General features: G+C 42.7%; 1 protein-coding gene and 1 long non-coding RNA gene across 4 annotated transcripts; one reads left to right on the forward strand and one right to left on the reverse strand.

The window, feature by feature from the left end:
• The first annotated feature begins 313 nt into the window (after positions 1-313).
• On the forward strand, positions 314-23,182 carry LOC131020084 (NKAP family protein UM04995-like). 3 transcript variants are annotated; one of them, XM_057948738.1, is made up of 5 exons: positions 314-577; positions 18,981-19,826; positions 19,916-21,175; positions 21,249-21,380; positions 21,461-22,700. In XM_057948738.1, exons 2-3 carry the CDS (start codon positions 19,755-19,757, stop codon positions 20,807-20,809), a joined length of 966 nt encoding a protein of 321 aa, XP_057804721.1. In that variant the 5' UTR covers positions 314-577; positions 18,981-19,754; the 3' UTR covers positions 20,810-21,175; positions 21,249-21,380; positions 21,461-22,700. The 3 variants fall into 3 exon arrangements, with proteins under 3 accessions (XP_057804721.1, XP_057804720.1, XP_057804722.1); XM_057948737.1 differs by having other exon boundaries at positions 21,249-23,182; XM_057948739.1 differs by lacking the exon at positions 314-577 and having other exon boundaries at positions 18,732-19,826; positions 21,249-23,182.
• Positions 15,158-16,269, reverse strand: LOC131020085 (uncharacterized). Its single transcript, XR_009100604.1, has 2 exons — positions 16,178-16,269; positions 15,158-16,104 (listed from the first exon to the last, which is right to left on the reverse strand). It is a non-coding gene; the product is annotated as an uncharacterized LOC131020085 (long non-coding RNA).
• Positions 23,183-23,768: the final 586 nt, after the last annotated feature.

Below are 23,768 nucleotides of genomic sequence, written 5' to 3' on the forward strand. Positions count from 1 at the left end.
ATTGAGAGACCACTCTTTTAATTAATAAATTATTAACTTATCGATATAATATCCCTCTAAATTAATAATTTTTTTCTTATGCGGCAGGAAAATAAAAAGGTTGGCGCAAGAGACTGGATCAAGAAGTAGTTTCTTTCTGTATCTACTTTGTAGACTGTAGTAGTTGGTTAGGAATGAATAAACTATTTCTCTTGTAATTTAAATTTATTTTCCAGTTTTAGAAGCGGCCCCCACCAAGTTAAAGTTTATGCATTATTGTTGGTCTACGTGTACTTGCTGTCGGTTGGTTCTTTTCTTATTTATTGCATTATTGAATGTGAACAAACGGAGATGAGAATGCCTCTTCTCCTCGAGAGAAGATAAAAAAAAAAAAAAAAAACCCTTCTTTCTCCCCAAATCCAGCTTACCTCAAACCTAGCTAATTATACCCAATTCTTCTTTGTTCTGAGTTGCTCGTAACTAAAGATGGTCGGAATAATGGGTGATATGGAGTGGCAGTCTAGCCTTGAGTTCAGTTGCTGGTGCGAAGAGAGCTATGATGCACTCCTTCGCCATGGATAGCTTCATATATAATCTGGTAATTTTTCATATCGTTCACATAATTATGGTTAATGTTCATTGGTCGTGGATAGCTTCATAATCTCGTAATTTTATGTTGGAAATATGGTTTTATGCCATATCTGAAAATTATTATTTAATTAAATAATTATTATTTAATTAAAATAATTATTGGATGTTAATCTACATCTCGAGTAGATCAACGTGATATACTTGAAGTCTCAAAACCGATTTTCGGTGAGTGAGATATTGTATGTCAAAGTTTGGATGTTGAAGAGGGAAAATAACATTTATTATGCTATGTTATTTATCCCACATTGGAAAACATAAAGATGTTTTTCATGTATAAGAATAGCAAAGCACATGGAGTTGATAAATTGACTTGTGGGCTTGCTAGTGGGCTTGATCTAAGTAATAGCCTCGCGCACACACACACACACGCGCGCGACGACGACGCCGGAGCCGGACGGGCCGAGCTCGGTATATCAACGGCAGAGAAAAAAAAGATTGTTGCTACCGGGTACACGATCGAGATATTACAAAATAAATATTTTGAGATATTACAACTCAAAATAATTGAAAATATTACAAAAGAGAATAATTTAAAAAATTACAACTCAAATAATTTTATACAACTGAAATATACTGTATAAATAAATTATACGTATAAAATAAGTCGAGTCGAGATGAATCTCTTCCCGCAAGAAGATTATCGCTCAAAATAATTGAAAATATTACAAAAGAGAATAATTTGAGAAATTACAACTCAAATAATTTTATACAACTGAAATATACTGTATAAATAAATTATACGTATAAAATAAGTCGAGTCGAGATGAATCTCTTCCCGCAAGAAGATTATCGCCCCGGTAGTGCTCTTTGGTTTAGGCGTATCTTCCCCAAAGGTAAAACGACTTCGTCTCGTCGGATGTAGCACCATAATCCGGCGAGCTCCGGGTAGTGCTCTTTGGTTTAGGCGTATCTTCCCCAAAGGTAAAACGACTTCGTCTCGTCGGATGTAGCACCACAATCCGGCGAGCTTCGGCGAACTGAATAAGGATCGAAAACTGAGCTAGAGGTTGTATATGATGAGGTGGAATGCAGAATGCAGAATATGTTGTGAGTTGTCAGTGTATTCTGAAGCTCACAACACACCCATATTTATAGGTGTTAAACCAAGTGTGAATGGAAGGTGTGAACGGCCGGTGTGAACGGACGGCAGTCAACTCCGGCGGAGTCCAGTCCGGCGGCGGCGGTAGGTGGCCTCAATCGTTGAAGGTTGAAGCTGTCAAGTGTGGCACGCAGAAGTTGAAACTGGAGTGTTTCTGCTGCTGCTGCAGAGCTTCTGGAAGGTGAGGTAGGTGATGGGCTGAAGTGTTGGGCCTAGAATTAATTCTGTTGGGCCAAAATAATTAAATCCTGTTGGGCTAAAATAAAAGCCCAATGGAGTTGGTCCAAAAGAATAGTTTGGGCCCCAAACACCACCCCAAAGCACCAATTGCCAAGATCCAAGTCCGAGTCCGAGTCCGAGTCCGGCCTATCCGGCTCCGGCCTATCCGGCTCCGGCTCCGGCGTCGTCGTCGTCGTCGCGCGCGTGCGTGTGTGTGTGCGCGAGGCTAGTACTTAGATCAAGCCCACTAGCAAGCCCACAAGTCAATTTATCAACTCCATGTGCTTTGCTATTCTTATACATGAAAAACATCTCTATGTTTTCCAATGTGGGATAAATAACATAGCATAATAAATGTTATTTTCCCTCTTCAACATCCAAACTTTGACATACAATATCTCACTCACCGGAAATCGATTTTGAGACTTCAAGTATATCACGTTGATCTACTCGAGATGTAGATTAACATCCAATAATTATTTTAATTAAATAATAAATATTTAATTAAATAATAATTTTCAGATATGGCATAAAACCATATTTCCAACAATCCCCCACATGAGTGAGAAATCAGTATGCGAATGTATGCAGACATTTAGCTCAGTCATCTTAAGAAACAACATTGCATTTGGAAAGGTAGCTTGTGGCTTTGAACCTGCCATAGTCAATGTTATCGAGTATATCGGCGGCCTAGTGGATTGTGTTCCTTGAACTAGTCCTCCTCGGTGTATACTGAGTCAACAATATTGACACAATATTGCTTCAATCCTTATTCGTTCTCACGTTTGTGTCCATTACAGGCCTTGGAACACCTCTTTGGATTCATAAGTGTTTCAATCGAAGCGGCCCCACTTCACACTTACATAGGTGACTCTTAACTCAAGTATCCTGCTATACTTGTCCTCTTCGAGGAATTCTAGAGTCATTAAAAGTCAAAGCCTTAACCTCACCACGTGCAGGTTTCCGAACACTCACTGTTCTACAAGGAATAGGCAATTCGAGTGTTCAACACACGGATTTTCATAGCTTAGTTGTCCCATTGAACCAAGTTCTTGGGATCCTCTAGTCATCATGATTGGGTTTCCACTATGATTATCCTTAATTTGTGGACTTCAAACCCATTCCCCCTAACAGTTTATACATCTGATCTTGATGGATACTTTTTGTCAAAGGATCCGCTATGTTATCAATTGATCTTATATAATCAATTGTGATAACTCCACTAGTGATCAGATGTCTCACGGTATTATGACGTCGACGAATATGTCTCGACTTACCGTTATACAAATGGTTTTGTGCTCGTCCGATAGCAGCTTGACTATCACAATGAATTATTACGGACGACACAGGTTTCGACCAACATGGAATATCCTCGAGGAAATTTTTAAGCCACTCGGTCTCTTCACCAGCTTTATCCAAAGCTATGAATTCTGATTCCATGGTCGATCTAGCAATACGTGTTTGCTTCTTGGATTTCCAAGACACAGCACCACCCCCCCACAGTGAATACATAACCGCTCGTTGAAAACGAGTCTTTTGCATCAGATATCCAATTTGCATCACAGTACCCTTCAAGTACAGAGGGCCCCCTAGTATAATGAATCGCATAGTTTTGAGTATATTTCAAATATCTTAAAACCCTTTCAAGAGCTTTCCAATGTTCATTACTAGGGTTAGCTGTAAAGCTGCTCAACTTGTTGACCGAGCATGCTATATCGGGACGAGTGCAATTTGTTAGATACATCAAGCTCCCAATAATCTTTGCATATTCTATCGCGTCAACAGGTTCTCCCTTGTGTACACTCAAATGCACACTAGGTTCCCATGGTGTCTTAGCTATTGGCTTGTCAAAAGCGTTGAATTTCTTTAACACTTTCTCAACGTAGTGAGATTGTGTTATAGCAATACCATCAGGTCTTCTTAGAATTTTAATTCCAAGGATAACATCAGCTAAGCCCATATTTTTAATGCTAAAATTTTTACTTAGCATGCCTTTGGTTTCTTGAGTCACTCGGGAATTACTTCCCATGATGAGCATGTCATCTACATAAAGACAAACAATAACATATCCGTTATTAGAATTCTTAATGTAGATACATTTATCGCACTCATTGATTCTGAATCCATTTGACAACATTACACTGTCAAATTTTAAATGCCATTGAAGCGGTGCTTGCTTCAACCCATATAAAGACCTTTGAAGTTCGCATACTTTGTGCTCTTGCCCAGGTACTACAAACCCTTCAGGCTGCTTCATATATATTTCATCTTCCAACTCGCCATACAAGAACACAGTTTTCACATCCATTTGGTGAATCTCGAGATTGTGCAAGGCAGCAATAGCGAGAAGCATCCGAATAGATGTTAGTCTAGTTACAGGTGAATAGGTATCGAAGAAATCGTACCCTTCTTTCTGCCTGAAACCTTGAACGACAAGTCGGGCTTTGTACTTATCTATAGTACCATCAGATTTGTACTTCTTCTTTAGGATCCATTTGCATCCTAAAGCTTTAGCACCAGGTGGTAGATCTGCTAGCACCCAAGTATGATTCTGCATAATGGACTCAATCTCAATATCGATGGCTTCTTTCCAGAGAGCTGCATTTGAGCCAGACATAGCTTCTTTAATCGTCACCGGTTCGCCATCTAGCATCAAGACAACATAATCCGGTCCATAGACATTAGCTTTTCTAACTCGTTCCCCACGCCTCGGTTCTACATCCATAGGTTTAGACCTTGGTCTTTTCCTATTAGGTGGTACAAGATTAGAACCCGTGGCATCATCTACTTGAGTAGAATTACTAGCTACTTCCATAGGTTTAGAACCTGTAGCATCACCATCAACTCCATCATTAGAGTTCGATGTAACTTTATCCTTGTTAGGATAGATATTTTCAAAGAATATAGCATTCCTTGATTTTATCGTTGTCCCAACATGTATATCAGGTATCTCCGATCTGTGCACTATAAAACGATAGGCACTGCTATTAAGTGCATAACCAATGAAGATACAATCCACCGTTTTAGGTCCTATTGTAACTTGCTTTGGTAAAGGCACTTCTACCTTGGCTAAACACCCCCACACTTTGAGGTATTTATACGAAGGTTTTCTTCCTTTCCATAGCTCATAGGGAGTTACATCTTTCCCTTTGAGAGGAATTTTGTTCAAGATATAATTGGCCGTTAATACAGCTTCTCCCCACATGTTTTGGGGTAATCCTGAACTAATCAACAAGGCGTTCATCATCTCCTTACGAGTTCGGTTCTTGCGTTCAGCAACGCCGTTAGATTGTGGTGAATAAGGTGCCGTAGTTTGATGTATTATACCACTTTCGTTGCCTAATTCAGCAAACGGAGCTACATATTCTCCACCTCTATCACTTCGAACCATCTTAATTCGACATCCAAGTTGATTCTCGGCTTCATTTTTGAAGTTTCTAAAAGCTTCAATAGCCTCATCTTTACTTTTCAATAAGTAAAGGTAACAATACTTTGTGCAATCGTCTATAAAGGTGATAAAATACTTCTTGCCACCTCTAGTTTGCACGAACTTTAAATCACAAACATCGGTGTGAATAAGTTCCAAAGGTTGAGTGCTCCTTTCTACCGATTTAAACGGTAACTTAGCCATTTTGGCTTCAACACAAACTTCACATTTTTCTTGTGAGTTGTATTCATCAACTTTTAGTAAATTCATTTTTACTAATCTCTTTATAGCATTTAGATTAACATGTCCAAGTCTACAATGCCATAAATCAGAACACTCAATCAAGTAAGCAGAAGAAGTTGATGCATTTTTATTGATTTTAGCCTTGGCAGGCTTACAAGCTCTTACTCCAAGTTTGAAAAGTCCTTCGGAGGCATAGCCTTTCCCTATGAACTTTCCCCACTTGCGTATTACAACATAGTCAGATTTGAAAAACAATTCAAAATCCTTTTTCGTAAGCCTAAAGCCCGAAATTAAATTCTTTCGGACAGTTGGAACGTGTAATACGTCTTTCAATGTGATCTTCACGCCCGACGTGAGTTGAAGAATCACATCTCCCATGCCAAGGACTTGGGATGTCCGCTCGCTAGCCTCCATTATCGTTTTGTTTTCCACTTCCTTGTAGTTGTGGAACAACTCACGATTTATTCATATATGGACGGTAGCGCCGGTGTCCACGAACCAAGCGTTAGGGTTGTCCACATGATTCACCTCGGAGATCATGGCAGCAAAGTCATCTTGGTTCCAATCGTCGAAGTCCTTCTCGACGTTGTTCACGTTGCTCTTTGCCTTCTTCCGCTTTGGCTTGCGGCAATCCTTAGCCATGTGACCTTGTTTGTCACAATTAAAACATACACCATCAAACTTTGATGGTTGACTACCGCCTTGCTTCCTTTTACCCTTATTATTAGGGTTAGGGCGACCACGTTTGTTGGAGGGACCGCCTTTCTCGGTGAGATTGGCCTTTGCCTCCATCGGAGCTTTTTCCTTTTGATCACGACTTCTCACGTGATCCTCCATTTGAAGCTTGGATATCAATATCGGCACGGACATCTCCGAGCGCTCATGCTTCAAAAGATTTTGAAATTTCCTCCAACTAGGAGGTAATTTCTCTATGATGATTGCAACTAGCAATGCATCCGCCAAGGGCATCCCTTCGGCTTGAACCTCATGTGAAAGATTTTGGAACTCTTCCACTTGGTCCATCAATGGCCGGGAGTCGACCATTTTATATTCCAACCATTTGGCGACGACATACTTGGTAGTATTCGCCTTGTCCACTTGATACTTTAGATCAAGGGCCTCCCACAATTGTTTCGCGGTTTTATGAACCTTGAAAACACGGTAGAGCCGTTCGTCCAGAGACATGAGAACGGTGTTACGGCACAAGTAGTCGCCGTGGCACCAGTTCAAATATTCGGCACGAATTTCTTGGCTCGTCTCCACTTCACTCGGGGTTGGAGGTTTATCCTCCATCAAGAATCCGGCAAACCCCACGGTTGTGAGGTAGAATAGCATCTTTTCTTGCTAATATTTGAAATTCTTGCCCGAGAACGTTGATGGTTTCCCGGCAAGACCAATAGTTCTAGATGTTTGCAATGTGGCCATGGTTGAAGATAAAGCCCCCATTGATGCAAACGAGGAAAACATTGATGACGTAGTTGAACCGATGGTTGCAGAGGTGGTGGAGCCGTCCATATTGATGTCGGTGTGAGCCATTTCTCGAACGTGTATCAACGGCAGAGAAATAATCTTCTTGCGATTGTTGCTACCGGGTACACGATCGAGATATTACAAAATAAATATTTTGAGATATTACAACTCAAAATAATTGAAAATATTACAAAAGAGAATAATTTGAGAAATTACAACTCAAATAATTTTATACAACTGAAATATACTGTATAAATAAATTATACGTATAAAATAAGTCGAGTCGAGATGAATCTCTTCCCGCAAGAAGATTATCGCCCCGGTAGTGCTATTTGGTTTAGGCGTATCTTCCCCAAAGGTAAAACGACTTCGTCTCGTCGGATGTAGCACCACAATCCGGTGAACTCCGGCGAACTGAATAAGGATCGAAAACTGAGCTAGAGGTTGTATAGGATGAGGTGGAATACAGAATGCAGAATATGTTGTGAGTTGTCAGTGTATTCTGAAGCTCACAACACACCCATATTTATAGGTGTTAAACCAAGTGTGAACGGCCGGTGTGAACAGACGGCAGTCAACTCCGGCGGATGTAGCACCATAATCCGGCGAGCTCCGGGTAGTGCTCTTTGGTTTAGGCGTATCTTCCCCAAAGGTAAAACGACTTCGTCTCGTCGGATGTAGCACCACAATCCGGCGAGCTTCGGCGAACTGAATAAGGATCGAAAACTGAGCTAGAGGTTGTATATGATGAGGTGGAATGCAGAATGCAGAATATGTTGTGAGTTGTCAGTGTATTCTGAAGCTCACAACACACCCATATTTATAGGTGTTAAACCAAGTGTGAATGGAAGGTGTGAACGGCCGGTGTGAACGGACGGCAGTCAACTCCGGCGGAGTCCGGTCCAGCGGCGGCGGTAGGTGGCCTCAATCGTTGAAGGTTGAAGCTGTCAAGTGTGGCACGCAGAAGTTGAAACTGGAGTGTTTCTGCTGCTGCTGCAGAGCTTCTGGAAGGTGAGGTACGTGATGGGCTGAAGTGTTGGGCCTAGAATTAATTCTATTGGGCCAAAATAATTAAATCCTGTTGGGCTAAAATAAAAGCCCAATGGAGTTGGTCCAAAAGAATAGTTTGGGCCCCAAACACCACCCCAAAGCACCAAGCACCAAGATCCAAGATCCGAGTCCGAGTCCGAGTCCGGCCCGTCAGGCTCCGTCTCCGCCGTCGTCGTCGTCGTCGTCGCGCGCGGGTGTGTGTGTGCGCGAGGCTAGTACTTAGATCAAGCCCACTAGCAAGCCCACAAGTCAATTTATCAACTCCATGTGCTTTGCTATTCTTATACATGAAAAACATCTCTATGTTTTCCAATGTGGGATAAATAACATAGCATAATAAATGTTATTTTCCCTCTTCAACATCCAAACTTTGACATACAATATCTCACTCACCGAAAATCGGTTTTGAGACTTCAAGTATATCACGTTGATCTACTCGAGATGTAGATTAACATCCAATAATTATTTTAATTAAATAATAAATATTTAATTAAATAATAATTTTCAGATATGACATAAAACCATATATACACTGACAACTCACAACATATTCTGCATTCTGCATTCCACCTCATCCTATACAACCTCTAGCTCAATTTTCGATCCTTATTCAGTTCGCCGGAGCTCGCCGGATTGTGGTGCTACATCCGACGAGACGAAGTCGTTTTACCTTTGGGGAAGATACGCCTAAACCAAAGAGCACTACCGGGGCGATAATCTTCTTGCGAGAAGAGATTCATCTCGACTCGACTTATTTTATACGTATAATTTATTTATACAGTATATTTCAGTTGTATAAAATTATTTGAGTTGTAATTTCTCAAATTATTCTCTTTTGTAATATTTTCAATTATTTTGAGTTGTAATATCTCAAAATATTTATTTTGTAATATCTCGATCGTGTACCCGGTAGCAGGTGCTACATCCGGCGAGACGAAGTCGTTTTACCTTTGGGGAAGATACGCCTAAACCAAAGAGCACTACCGGGGCGATAATCTTCTTCCGGGAAGAGATTCATCTCGACTCGACTTATTTTATACGTATAATTTATTTATATAGTATATTTCAGTTGTATAAAATTATTTGAGTTGTAATTTCTCAAATTATTCTCTTTTGTAATATTTTCAATTATTTTGAGTTGTAATATCTCAAAATATTTATTTTGTAATATCTCGATCGTGTACCCGGTAGCAACAATCGCAAGAAGATTATTTCTCTGCCGTTGATACACGTTCGAGAAATGGCTCACACCGACATCAATATGGACGGCTCCACCACCTCTGCAACCATCGGTTCAACTACGTCATCAATGTTTTTCTCGTTTGCATCAATGGGGGCTTCATCTTCAACCATGGCCCCATTGCAAACATCTAGAACTATTGGTCTTGTCGAGAAACCATCAACGTTCTCGGGCAAGAATTTCAAATATTGACAAGAAAAGATGCTATTCTACCTCACAACCGTGGGGTTTGCCGGATTCTTGATGGAGGATAAACCTCCAACCCCGAGTGAAGGGGAGACGAGCCAAGAAATTCGTGCCGAATATTTGAACTGGTGCCACGGCGACTACTTATGCCGTAACACCGTTCTCATGTCTCTGGACGAACGGCTCTACCGTGTTTTCAAGGTTCATGAAACCGCGAAACAATTGTGGGAGGCCCTTGATCTAAAGTATCAAGTGGACAAGGCGAATACTACCAAGTATGTCGTCGCCAAATGGTTGGAATATAAAATGGTCGACTCGCGGCCATTGATGGACTAAGTGGAAGAGTTCCAAAATCTTTCACATGAGGTTCAAGCCGAAGGGATGCCCTTGGCGGATGCATTTCTAGTTGCAATCATCATAGAGAAATTACCTCCTAGTTGGAGGAAATTTCAAAATCTTTTGAAGCATGAGCGCTCGGAGATGTCCGTGCCGATATTGATATCCAAGCTTCAAATGGAGGATCACGTGAGAAGTCGTGATCAAAAGGAAAAAGCTCCGATGGAGGCAAAGGCCAATCTCACCGAGAAAGGCGGTCCCTCCAACAAACGTGGTCGCCCTAACCCTAATAATAAGGGTAAAAGGAAGCAAGGCGGTAGTCAACCATCAAAGTTTGATGGTGTATGTTTAATTGTGACAAACAAGGTCACATGGCTAAGGATTGCCGCAAGCCAAAGCGGAAGAAGGCAAAGAGCAACGTGAACAACGTCGAGAAGGACTTCGACGATTGGAGCCAAGATGACTTTGCTGCCATGATCTCCGAGGTGAATCATGTGGACAACCCTAACGCTTGGTTCGTGGACACCGGCGCTACCGTCCATATATGAATAAATCGTGAGTTGTTCCACAACTACAAGGAAGTGGAAAACAAAACGATAATGGAGGCTAGCGAGTGGACATCCCAAGTCCTTGGCATGGGAGATGTGATTCTTCAACTCACGTCGGGCGTGAAGATCACATTGAAAGACGTATTACACGTTCCAACTGTCCGAAAGAATTTAATTTCGGGCTTTAGGCTTACGAAAAAGGATTTTGAATTGTTTTTCAAATCTGACTATGTTGTAATACGCAAGTGGGGAAAGTTCCTAGGGAAAGGCTATGCCTCCGAAGGACTTTTCAAACTTGGAGTAAGAGCTTGTAAGCCTGCCAAGGCTAAAATCAATAAAAATGCATCAACTTCTTCTGCTTACTTGATTGAGTGTTCTGATTTATGGCATTGTAGACTTGGACATGTTAATCTAAATGCTATAAAGAGATTAGTAAAAATGAATTTACTAAAAGTTGATGAATACAACTCACAAGAAAAATGTGAAGTTTGTGTTGAAGCCAAAATGGCTAAGTTACCGTTTAAATCGGTAGAAAGGAGCACTCAACCTTTGGAACTTATTCACACCGATGTTTGTGATTTAAAGTTCGTGCAAACTAGAGGTGGCAAGAAGTACTTTATCACCTTTATAGACGATTGCACAAAGTATTGTTACCTTTACTTATTGAAAAGTAAAGATGAGGCTATTGAAGCTTTTAGAAACTTCAAAAATGAAGCCGAGAATCAACTTGGATGTCGAATTAAGATGGTTCGAAGTGATAGAGGTGGAGAATATGTAGCTCCGTTTGCTGAATTAGGCAACGAAAGTGGTATAATACATCAAACTACGGCACCTTATTCACCACAATCTAACGGCGTTGCTGAACGCAAGAACCGAACTCTTAAGGAGATGATGAACGCCTTGTTGATTAGTTCAGGATTACCCCAAAACATGTGGGGAGAAGCTGTATTAACGGCCAATTATATCTTGAACAAAATTCCTCTCAAAGGGAAAGATGTAACTCCCTATGAGCTATGGAAAGGAAGAAAACCTTCGTATAAATACCTCAAAGTGTGGGGGTGTTTAGCCAAGGTAGAAGTGCCTTTACCAAAGCAAGTTACAATAGGACCTAAAACGGTGGATTGTATCTTCATTGGTTATGCACTTAATAGCAGTGCCTATCGTTTTATAGTGCACAGATCGGAGATACCTGATATACATGTTGGGACAACGATAAAATCAAGGAATGTTATATTCTTTGAAAATATCTATCCTAACAAGGATAAAGTTACATCGAACTCTAATGATGGAGTTGATGGTGATGCTACAGGTTCTAAACCTATGGAAGTAGCTAGTAATTCTACTCAAGTAGATGATGCCACGGGTTCTAATCTTGTACCACCTAATAGGAAAAGACCAAGGTCTAAACCTATGGATGTAGAACTGAGACGTGGGGAACGAGTTAGAAAAGCTAATGTCTATGGACCGGATATGTTATTGTTTGTCTTTATGTAGATGACATGCTCATCATGGGAAGTAATTCCCGAGTGACTCAAGAAACCAAAGGCATGCTAAGTAAAAATTTTAGCATTAAAAATATGGGCTTAGCTGATGTTATCATTGGAATTAAAATTCTAAGAATACCTGATGGTATTGCTATAACACAATCTCACTACGTTGAGAAAGTGTTAAAGAAATTCAACGCTTTTGACAAGCCAATAGCTAAGACACCATGGGAACCTAGTGTGCATTTGAGTGTACACAAGGGAGAACCTGTTGACGCGATAGAATATGCGAAGATTATTGGGAGCTTGATGTATCTAACAAATTGCACTCGTCCCGATATAGCATGCTCGGTCAACAAGTTGAGCAGCTTTACAGCTAACCCTAGTAATGAACATTGGAAAGCTCTTGAAAGGGTTTTGAGATATTTGAAATATACTCAAAACTATGCGATTCATTATACTAGGGAGCCCTCTGTACTTGAAGGGTACTGTGATGCAAATTGGATATCTGATGCAAAAGACTCATTTTCAACGAGCGGTTATGTATTCATTGTGGGGGGTGGTGTTTTGTCTTGGAAATCCAAGAAGCAAACATGTATTGCTAGATCGACCATGGAATCAGAATTCATAGCTTTGGATAAAGCTGGTGAAGAGGCCGAGTGGCTTAAAAATTTCCTCGAGGATATTCCATGTTGGTCGAAACCTGTGTCGTCCGTAATAATTCATTGTGATAGTCAAGCTGCTATCGGACGAGCACAAAACCATTTGTATAACGGTAAGTCGAGACATATTCGTCGACGTCATAATACCGTGAGACATCTGATCACTAGTGGAGTTATCACAATTGATTATATAAGATCAATTGATAACATAGCGGATCCTTTGACAAAAAGTATCCATCGAGATCAGATGTATAAACTGTTAGGGGGAATGGGTTTGAACTCCACAAATTAAGGATAATCATAGTGGAAACCCAACCATGATGACTGGAGGATCCCAAGAACTTGGTTCAATGGGACAACTAAGCTATGAAAATCCGTGTGTTGAACACTCGAATTGCCTATTCCTTGTAGAACAGTGAGTGTTCGAAAACCTGCACGTGGTGAGGTTAAGTCTTTGACTTTTAATGACTCTAGAACTCCTCGAAGAGGACAAGTATAGCAGGATACTTGAGTTAAGAGTCACCTATGTAAGTGTGAAGTGGGGCCGCTTCGATTGAAACACTTATGAATCCAAAGAGGTGTTCCAAGGTCTGTAATGGACACAAACGTGAGAATGAATAAGGATTGAAGCAATATTGTGTCAATATTGTTGACTCAGTATACACCGAGGAGGACTAGTTCAAGGAACACAATCCACTAGGCCGCCGATATACTCGATAACATTGACTATGGCAGGTTCAAAGCCACAAGCTACCTTTTCAAATGCAATGTTGTTTCTTAAGAGGACTGAGCTAAATGTCTGCATACATTCGCATACTGATTTCTCACTCATGTGGGGGATTGTTGGAAATATGGTTTTATGCCATATCTGAAAATTATTATTTAATTAAATATTTATTATTTAATTAAAATAATTATTGGATGTTAATCTACATTTCGAGTAGATCAATGTGATATACTTGAAGTCTCAAAACCGATTTCCGGTGAGTGAGATATTGTATGTCAAAGTTTGGATGTTGAAGAGAGAAAATAACATTTATTATGCTATGTTATTTATCCCACATTGGAAAACATAGAGATGTTTTTCATGTATAAGAATAGCAAAGCACATGGAGTTGATAAATTGACTTGTGGGCTTGCTAGTGGGCTTGATCTAAGTACTAGCCTCGCGCACACACACACGCACGCGCGCGACGACGCCGACGACGCCGGAGCCGGAGCTGGACAGGCCGGACTCGGACTCGGACTCGGACTTGGATCTTGGCAATTGGTGCTTTGGGGTGGTGTTTGGGGCCCAAACTATTCTTTTGGACCAACTCCATTGGGCTTTTATTTTAGCCCAACAGGATTTAATTATTTTGGCCCAACAGAATTAATTCTAGGCCCAACACTTCAGCCCATCACCTACCTCACCTTCCAGAAGCTCTGCAGCAGCAGCAGAAACACTCCAGTTTCAACTTCTGCGTGCCACACTTGACAGCTTCAACCTTCAACGATTGAGGCCACCTACCGCCGCCGCCGGACCGGACTCCGCCGGAGTTGACTGCCGTCTGTTCACACCGGCCGTTCACACTTGGTTTAACACCTATAAATATGGGTGTGTTGTGAGCTTCAGAATACACTGACAACTCACAACATATTCTGCATTCTGCATTCCACCTCATCCTATACAACCTCTAGCTCAATTTTCGATTCTTATTCAGTTCGCCGGAGCTCGCCGGATTGTGGTGCTACATCCGACGAGACGAAGTCGTTTTACCTTTGGGGAAGATACGCCTAAACCAAAGAGCACTACCGGGGCGATAATCTTCTTGCGGGAAGAGATTCATCTCGACTCGACTTATTTTATACGTATAATTTATTTATACAGTATATTTCAGTTGTATAAAATTATTTGAGTTGTAATTTCTCAAATTATTCTCTTTTGTAATATTTTCAATTATTTTGGGTTGTAATATCTCAAAATATTTATTTTGTAATATCTCGATCGTGTACCCGGTAGCAACATTTTCCAGATCTTCAACATAAGTTTCCGAATTTATATAATTTATGTTCATTGGCCATGGATATAATCTGCCAATTTTTCAAATCTTTCACATAAGCTTCCGAATTAATGTTCATTGGCCATGGGTAGCTTCATAATCGGCCAATTTTTCAAATCTTTCACATAAGCGTCCGAATTAATTTTTCAGATCTTTCACATAAGCTTCCGAATTAACTGAGTATGAAGACGGCGATGAGGTTGTCGTGTATGTGTCAAATGAAGAGATTTGTCATGCGAAGTTGATGCAAGAGGTGCATGATCAATTAAACGAAAATGAACGATCCACTTATATGCTTTTCTACATATCGACCACGAACGAAGGGCGAAAAATAAAAGTGGCTTTGAAGGCCGATTTAGATTTGAACCGACTGATTTTCGAGCAGAAGAAATATCCTGTTGTTTACGTGATCGAGAAGGGCAAACAATCTACGGCTCCGGTTCCTCAAAATCAGGAGCGGGTATATTATGAGGGACAACGTTCTACTGTGTTTCCTATCGAGACAGACGTTGGAAGAAGTAGGGACGATTCATCGTCGCAGGAGGAGGAAGACGAGTCCGAGTCTTCGGATGAGGAAGAAGAGGCGATACTATGCAGAGAGATATTGGATTCAGTGTCGACTGAACAAGAAGCGTGGAGACAGACAGGGCCTCAGAATTTCACATCGGATTATCAGCCCGATATCGAGCCTCGTGGCGAAGTTCAACAGCTTGAGGCACGTGACTGGGGGTTTCAGTCCTCGATTTTGACGATGCGTCGGCATTAGGTTGGGAGGATTCTAACGTATTGGAGAGCGGGATATTATCAGTGGGGGCTCTATTTCGATCGAAGGATAATTTAGCGATCGCTGTTGGCCTGTATCATATGGAGAATCACGTGGAGTACGCCGTGGATCGTTCCAGTACGACCCGTTTGTGGTTTGTTTGCAAGCATGACAACGATTGTCCGTTCATGCTGCGAGCCGTTTAGAGTGCATCGATCTGGAGAGTGATCAAGGTGGTGATGGATCATACCTGCCACACGGATTTGAATCGCATTGCCCCGAGACAGATTCCGGCGAGGGTTGTTGGAAGATATTTTGCACGGAAATTGGTAGGCAAGGGCGTCGTTTTGAAGCCGAAGGAAGATATTTTGCACGAAAACATGGAGATCAGCTTTTCTGGCACCACCCACTCCTCGTATGCATGTCGCTCCCGTATGTCGTTCCAATCTGGCAAATTCGGATGCAACGAAGCGAACTCTCTGACGAGGGTCTCCTACAATCACAAAAAAAATCATGATTAAATTATAGGTAGTTTTATATACATAAACACAAATTATTCTACCAAAAACTTACATAAAATTCCAGAAAAGCTATCGACGTTCTAGCCCGTGTCACACCTGCAGTGAGTTTCGTCTGCCCCCGAGCTATCCACTCCTGATTGATTCTAAGCCGTCGAAGAGCCTTCAGATTCCAGAGGTCTAAGATCTGCTTAAAAAAATCATGATTAATTATCGACAACGCAAATCTTAAGAAACACAATAATATCAAATTATTATACCTCCCCGTCGAACTCCTCGCGAGGATCCATAATCCGGTGGAATAGCTCCTGGGTCATCACAAAACGCGTCTCGAGCACTGTAACAAAAGTACCCGACGGCGCTGTCATAAACTCTCTGAAGCCCCGCTTCTTCGCATTCATCACCCCCTTACCATACGGCAAGGCCGGGTCAATGACATACGGACTCTGCACTGCAGCAGACGGCCTAAGCAAGCGGTGAGGCCTCTATCTAGCATCCGTATCCTCCTCTAATGAAGTCCAGGTAAAATTCACATCATCATCTACATCCCTCGGCTTAGGCGCAGGGGTCTCTGGACTATGATACCCAGCCGATGTCTCTGGGCGATCACTGTGACGTGAGGCGGATCGCCTCAAAGATGTCTGCCTCTCACCATGATGTGAGGCTGATCGCCTCAAAGATGTCTCCCTCTCACTGTGACGTGAGGCAGATCGCCGCTGACTCGCATGGGGTGGATCCTCTCCATGCTTTGATCGTCTCTGACTGCCACGAGGCGGATCCTCTCCATGCTGTGATCGACTATGACTCTGATGTTGCCGATCAGGCTCTCCAACTGAGTGCATATGGCTCACATGAGGCGGATCCTCACGAAATGATCGCCTATGACTAGAAATGTGAGATGTAGACCGTCTGTGACCGGGTCTCGGCTGGTCGAACTCCTCACTCCCGTGTCTATGACGACTGGCATAGCTGGATGATGATCTATGCCTCCTCGAAGAAGAGCGTCTCCCAAAGATGTCCTTCACAGCGGCTATGACCTTCTTCGTAATTTTGGCGACCAGTCCATGCTCAGAGTCGTCATCTACAAGCTCGCGGCACATCTCAGGGATCACCGGATATGCTCCTGTGTGAAACGGGCAAGTAGGTCATCATCACGTCGCCTCCAATAATCCTCATCTCGATCTGCCCGAGGCTCCCTATCATCAAACTCCTCTGACCTGCGCCGCTTCGACGGGCTGCCAGCCGGATGAACATACGTCTGTCTATGTCACTCGACATGGACAGGCTGCTTTTCACGAGCCTTCTCTGCTCGTGAGCTACTCCTCGGCACAGGGAGAGGCCTAACAAGAGGAGGAGGTTCCGGTACAAGTGGATCTGTCAAGCCGGCATATCTCCCCTGAGGCTGAAATCGTACAGCAAATGGGTCGGGACATCTCAGGGTATGCAAATACCATGAATTATTCTCGTCCTCGACCGGTTCGAGTGTCCGGTGATAAACATCCTGCACAAAGATGAATCGATCATTTTTCATTATTCGTTAATCATAACATAATAAAAGGATTGAAACTGTAAAAAAACAACAATAATTACCTCATCAACATCGAAAAAATGGGCGAAGTCAGAAGCCGACTTCCAAGTCGTCCAGTTGATCAATCGTGGCATCTGGAAGCCCGAGTCTAGAGCCCCACACGCGCGGCCCAACCTCGGAACGACCTCATACGACCAAATCTGTAATGCCCATATGGGCCCATAGAAGTGGTACGTCCTCCTATTCCCGGTAATCTTCGATGGATGCTTCTTCAACACACCCATCCCATGGCACAAAATCTGGAATGAGTAAGAGCCCCACGGGAAGTCGATCCATGCCTGATCCTCCTTGACCAGTGCCCACACCCAATCGTGCACGTGTTTATAATCTCGACAGAAGATGAGATCATACGCCACGAGAATATTGGCCACCCTCAAATAATCCTCGGCACTATTGCCCAAATTGCGGTTAACGAACCGCTTGCGCAGATCCTTCACTTCCACCTTCTTGCCTCTAAAAACTCAATGCCATAGACTCTGCTTCCCAACACGGTGATCCACATTAGGATCAAAACCCTGCGGGGATGGCCCGAAGCATAACCCCGTCACCAGACAATACTCCAATGCGCCGAATCGAGTGTCGTGTCCACCAACGTGGAACCACTTCTCCCACGGACCGAATTCTTGGTCATACAACTCCCGTGCAAGAAGATGGTGCAGTGCGGCATTCGCACTATCTTGCCTCTTCAACTTAAGTAACCGCCCAAACGGACCTCCCTTAAATTCTTCAAAACATCGGTAATGCGTCAGACAGGTCTTCACTTCCTTCAATGTTTTGTCCCTGATGTAGTGATTGATTCGTCCGGCATAACCTTGCATGTGTGGACGTAACCAAACATGTCTCGGAGGCTGCAATTAATTCAAAATGATGATTAGTATAAAAAAAATATCAACCGTGTACGATTCTAGACCAACCGTGTACAACCGTGTACGGTTGTACACGGTTAAATCGTGTACGAAAAATACCTCTATACGTCTAAAATACACAATTGGGGCATATTACATAATTTAAAATCAACCGTGTATGATTCTAGAGCAACCGTGTACAACCGTGTACGGATGAACAAACCGTGTACGATTGTACACGGTTGAATCGTGTACGAAAAATACCATTGTACGTTAAAAATACACAATTATGACATATTACATCATTTAATCCTAACTGTGTCACATAATTGTCTAACCGTGTACAATCGTACACGGTTTGTTCATCCGTACACGGTTCTTCAGTACACGGTTGTACACGGTTAGACAATTATGTGACACGGTTGCTCTAGAATCGTACACGGTTGATTTTAAATTATGTAATATGCCCTAATTGTGTATTTTAGACGTATAGAGGTATTTTTCGTACACGATTTAACCGTGTACAACCGTACAGGGTTTGTTCATCTGTACACGGTTATACACGGTTGGTCTAGAATCGTACACGATTGATATTTTTTTATACTAATCATCATTTTGAATTAATTGCAGCCTCCGAGACATGTTTGGTTACGTCCGCACATGCAAGGTTATGCCGGACGAATCAATCACTACATCAGGGACAAAACATTGAAGGAAGTGGAGACCTATCTGACGCATTACCGATGTTTTGAAGAATTTAAGGGAGGTCCATTTGGGCGGTTACTTAAGTTGAAGAGGCAGGATAGTGCGAATGCCGCACTGCACCATCTTCTTGCACAGGAGTTGTATGACCAAGAATTCGGTCCGTGGGATAAGTGGTTCCACGTTGGTGGACACGACACTCGATTCGGCGCATTGGAGTATTGTCTGGTGACGGGGTTGTGCTTCGGGCCATTCCCGCAGGGTTTTGATCCTAATGTGGATCACCGTGTTGGGAAGCAGAGTCTATGGCATCGAGTTTTTAGAGGCAAAAGGGTGGAAGTGAAGGATCTGCGCAAGCGGTTCGTTAACCGTAATTTGGGCAATAGTACCGAGGATTATTTGAGGGTGGCCAATATTCTCGTGGCGTATGATCTCATCTTCTGTCGAGATTATAAACACGTGCACGATTGGGTGTGGGCACTGGTCGAGGAGGATCAGGCATGGATCGACTTCCCGTAGGGCTCTTACTCATTCCAGATTTTGTGCCATGGGATTAGTGTTTTGAAGAAGCATCCCTCGGAGATTACCGGGAATAGGAGGACGTACCACTTCTATGGACCCATATGGGCATTACAGATTTGGTCGTATGAGGTCGTTCCGAGGTTGAGCCGCGCGTGTGGGGCTCTAGACTCGGGCTTCCAGATGCCACGATTGATCAACTGGACGACTTGGAAGTCAGCTTCTGACTTCGCCCATTTTTTCGATGTTGATGAGGTAATTATTGTTGTTTTTTTACAGTTTCAATCCTTTTATTATGTTATGATTAACGAATAATGAAAAATGATCGATTCATCTTTGTGCAGGATGTTTATCACCGGACACTCGAACCGGTCGAGGACGAGAATGATTCATGGTATTTGCAGACCCTGAGATGTCCCGACCCATTTGCTGTACGATTTCAACCTCAGGGGAGATATGCCGGCTTGACAGAGCCACTTGTACCGGAACCTCCTCCTCCTGTTAGGCCTCCTCCAGTTAGGCCTCCCCCTGTGCCGATGAGTAGCTCACTAGCAGAGAAGGCTCGTGAGAAGCAGCCTGTCCATGTCGAGCGACATAGACAGACTTATGTTGATCCGGCTGGCAGCCCGTCGAAGCGACGCAAGTCAGAGGAGTTTGATAATAGGGAGCCTCGGGCAGATCGAGATGAGGATTATTGGAGGCGACGTGATGATGACATGATTGCCCGTTTCACACATAAGCATATCCGGACCGCGATCCCTGAGATGCGGCGCGAGCTTGTAGATGACGACTCTGAGCATGGACTGGTCGCCAAAATTACGAAGAAGGTCATAGCCGCTGTGAAGGACATCTTTGGGAGACGCTCTTCTTCGAGGAGGCATAGATCATCATCCAGCCATGACAGTCGTTATAGACACGGGAGTGAGGAGTTCGACCAACCGAGACCCAGTCACAGACGGTCTACATCTCACATTCCTAGTCCTAGGCGATCATTTCGTGAGGATCCGCATCATGTGAGCCATAGGCACTCAGTTGGAGAGCCTGATCGGCAGCATCGGAGTCATAGTCGATCACAGCATGGAGAGGATCCGCCTCGTGGCAGTCAGAGACGATCAGAGCATGGAGATGATCCACCCCATGCGAGTCAGCGACGATTTGCCTCATGCCACAGTGAGAGGGAGGCATTTTTGAGGCGATCAGCCTCACATCATGGTGAGAGGCAGACATCTTTGAGGTGATCTGCCTCATGTCACAGTGATCGCCCAGAGACACCGGCTGGGTATCATAGTCCAGAGACCCCTGCGCCTAAGTCGGGGGATGTAGATGATGATGTGAATTTTACCTGGACTTCATCAGAGGAGGAGGCGGATGCTAGAGAGAGGCCTCACCGCTTGCTTAGGCCGTCTGCTGCAGTGCAGAGTCCGTATGTCATTGACCCGGCCTTGCCGTATGGTAAGGGGGTGATGAAAGCGAAGAAACAAGGCTTCAAGGAGTTTATGACAGCGCCGCCAGGTACTTTTGTTACAGTGCTCGAGACGAGCTTTGTGATGACCCAGGAGCTATTCCACCGGATTATGGATCCTCGCGAGGAGTTCGACGGGGAGGTATAATAATTTGATATTATTGTGTTTCTTAAGATTTGCGTTGTCGATAATTAATCATGATTTTTTTAAGCAGATCTTAGACCTCTGGAATCTGAAGGCTCTTCGACGGCTTAGAATCAATCAGGGGTGGATAGCTCAGGGGCAGACGAAACTCACTGCAGGTGTGACACGGGCTAGAACGCCGGTAGCTTTTCTGGAATTTTATGTAAGTTTTTGGTAGAATAATTTGTGTTTATGTATATAAAACTACCTATAAATTAATCATGATTTTTTTTGTGATTGTAGGAGACCCTCGTCAGAGAGTTCGCTTCGTTGCATCCGAATTTGCCAGATTGGAACGACATACGGGAGCGACATGCATACGAGGAGTGGGGGTGCCAGAAAAGCTGATCTCCATGTTTCCGTGCAAAATATCTTCCTTCGGCTTCAAAACGACGCCCTTGCCTACCAATTTCCGTGCAAAATATCTTCCAACAACCCTCGCCGGAATCTGTCTCGGGGCAATGCGATTCAAATCCGTGTGGCAGGTATGATCCATCACCACCTTGATCACTCTCCAGATCGATGCACTCTAAACGGCTCGCAGCATGAACGGACAATCGTTGTCATGCTTGCAAACAAACCACAAACGGGTCGTACTGGAACGATCCACGGCGTACTCCACGTGATTCTCCATATGATACAGGCCAACAGCGATCGCCAAATTATCCTTCGACCGAAATAGAGCCCCCACTGATAATATCCCGCTCTCCAATACGTTAGAATCCTCCCAACCTAATGCCGACGCATCGTCAAAATCGAGGACTGAAACCCCCAGTCACGTGCCTCAAGCTGTTGAACTCCGCCACGAGGCTCGATACCGCGCTGATAATCCGATGTGAAATTCTGAGGCCCTGTCTGTCTCCACGCTTCCTGTTCAGTCGACACTGAATCCAATATCTCTCTGCGTAGTATCGCCTCTTCTTCCTCATCCGAAGACTCGGACTCGTCTTCCTCCTCCTGCGACGATGAATCGTCCCTACTTCTTCCAACGTCTGTCTCGATAGGAAACACAGTAGAACGTTGCCCCTCATAATATACCCGCTCCTGATTCTGAGGACTTGGAGCCGCAGATTGTTTGTCCTTCTCGATCACGTAAACAACTGGATATTTCTCATGCTCGGAAATCAGCCGGTTCAAATCTGAATCGGCCTTCAAAGCTACTTTTATTTTTCCCTTCGTCCGTGGTTGATATGTAGAAAAGCATATAAGTGGATCGTCCATCCTCGTTTAATTGATCGTGCACCTCTTGCATCAACTTCGCATGACAAAGCTCTTCCTTAGACACATACACGACAACCTCATCGCCGCCTTCATACTCGGTTAATTTCCACTGACCACTGTGCCGTATAACGATTGCTTAAAACGACATCTGCTTCAAAACGACAAAAATACAACATTTAAATACACAAATAGGAAATCGTGTACCCTAATACATGAACTGAATATACAAACAGGCTAAAAATAAAATCAAAATCATATTCAACCCAACCGTGTACGGCAAAACACTAAGGGTGCAAAAATAAGGTAATTTACGTAGAGAGTGTTTTTTGAGGCCGTTTTTTAGTCCAAAACATGTAATAAGTCATATATATAACATAATTATCGAAATAAACAACAAAAAATCACTAAAAATCAAACCGTGTACAACCGTGTACTCAAGAACATTAACCGTGTACAGTCGAAATTTTAAAAAAAAATTATTTGACATACCTTATGTAATATAAGCCTTTAGATGAATTTTTTTTGAAATTATGAGCAACCGTGTACGAGGCGTGTATGTGTATTGAGAGGATTTTCTTCTTCTTTCTTGCTCAAATGTCTGATGAATGAACATTTGGTTGATATCCTTCATTAACTACTCACCAACAACCGTGTACGGAGCATTTAATTTCGTGAATTTAAGGTTGTTTCCTTAACAAGTTGTGTATGACTTTGAGTTGGTATAAATGCACCCAACAACCATAAGATATGGTTTTAATACCCACATAAAATCACGCCATAAACCCATATAATAACCCACATAAAATTTTAAAAATCACGCCTCATTTTAACGCCTCAGTTGGATAATAGAATCAAATTAAACCACATAAAATAACGCCCATTTTAACGTGAATAGAGAGAGAATCAGATTTTTGTTTTATTTGCTTATTTTTAAATAAAAAATAAGTAATATGTCACTATCATTCACTTTATTGACTTGTACTTAAGTACTTTAGGTCAAAAGGTGCTACAAAACTTATTTTTTTATGACCCTTGATACTTAACTTATTTATTTTATCACAAATGCTACTACTATGTATTGTCACTTTTAACAACACAAAACACATAAATTCAAATTTTGACAAATATAAGGCACGGTTACTTACCGGATTCGGCGTCGGGTATTGTTCCCTCCTCCTTGATGTACTCGGGCGACTTCCTCGTTGTATATGTTGTGCCTCTTCCCCCTCATAATCGGATTGAGTATCACTATCGCTCATGGTGTATGGAGTGCACGGTTCTTCTATTTTTTCAATGGTGTATGGAGTACACGGTTCTTAACTTGTTTGTA

The sequence above is a fragment of the Salvia miltiorrhiza genome, chromosome 4 (assembly GCF_028751815.1).
Source record: "Salvia miltiorrhiza cultivar Shanhuang (shh) chromosome 4, IMPLAD_Smil_shh, whole genome shotgun sequence".
Lineage (NCBI taxonomy): Eukaryota > Viridiplantae > Streptophyta > Magnoliopsida > Lamiales > Lamiaceae > Salvia > Salvia miltiorrhiza.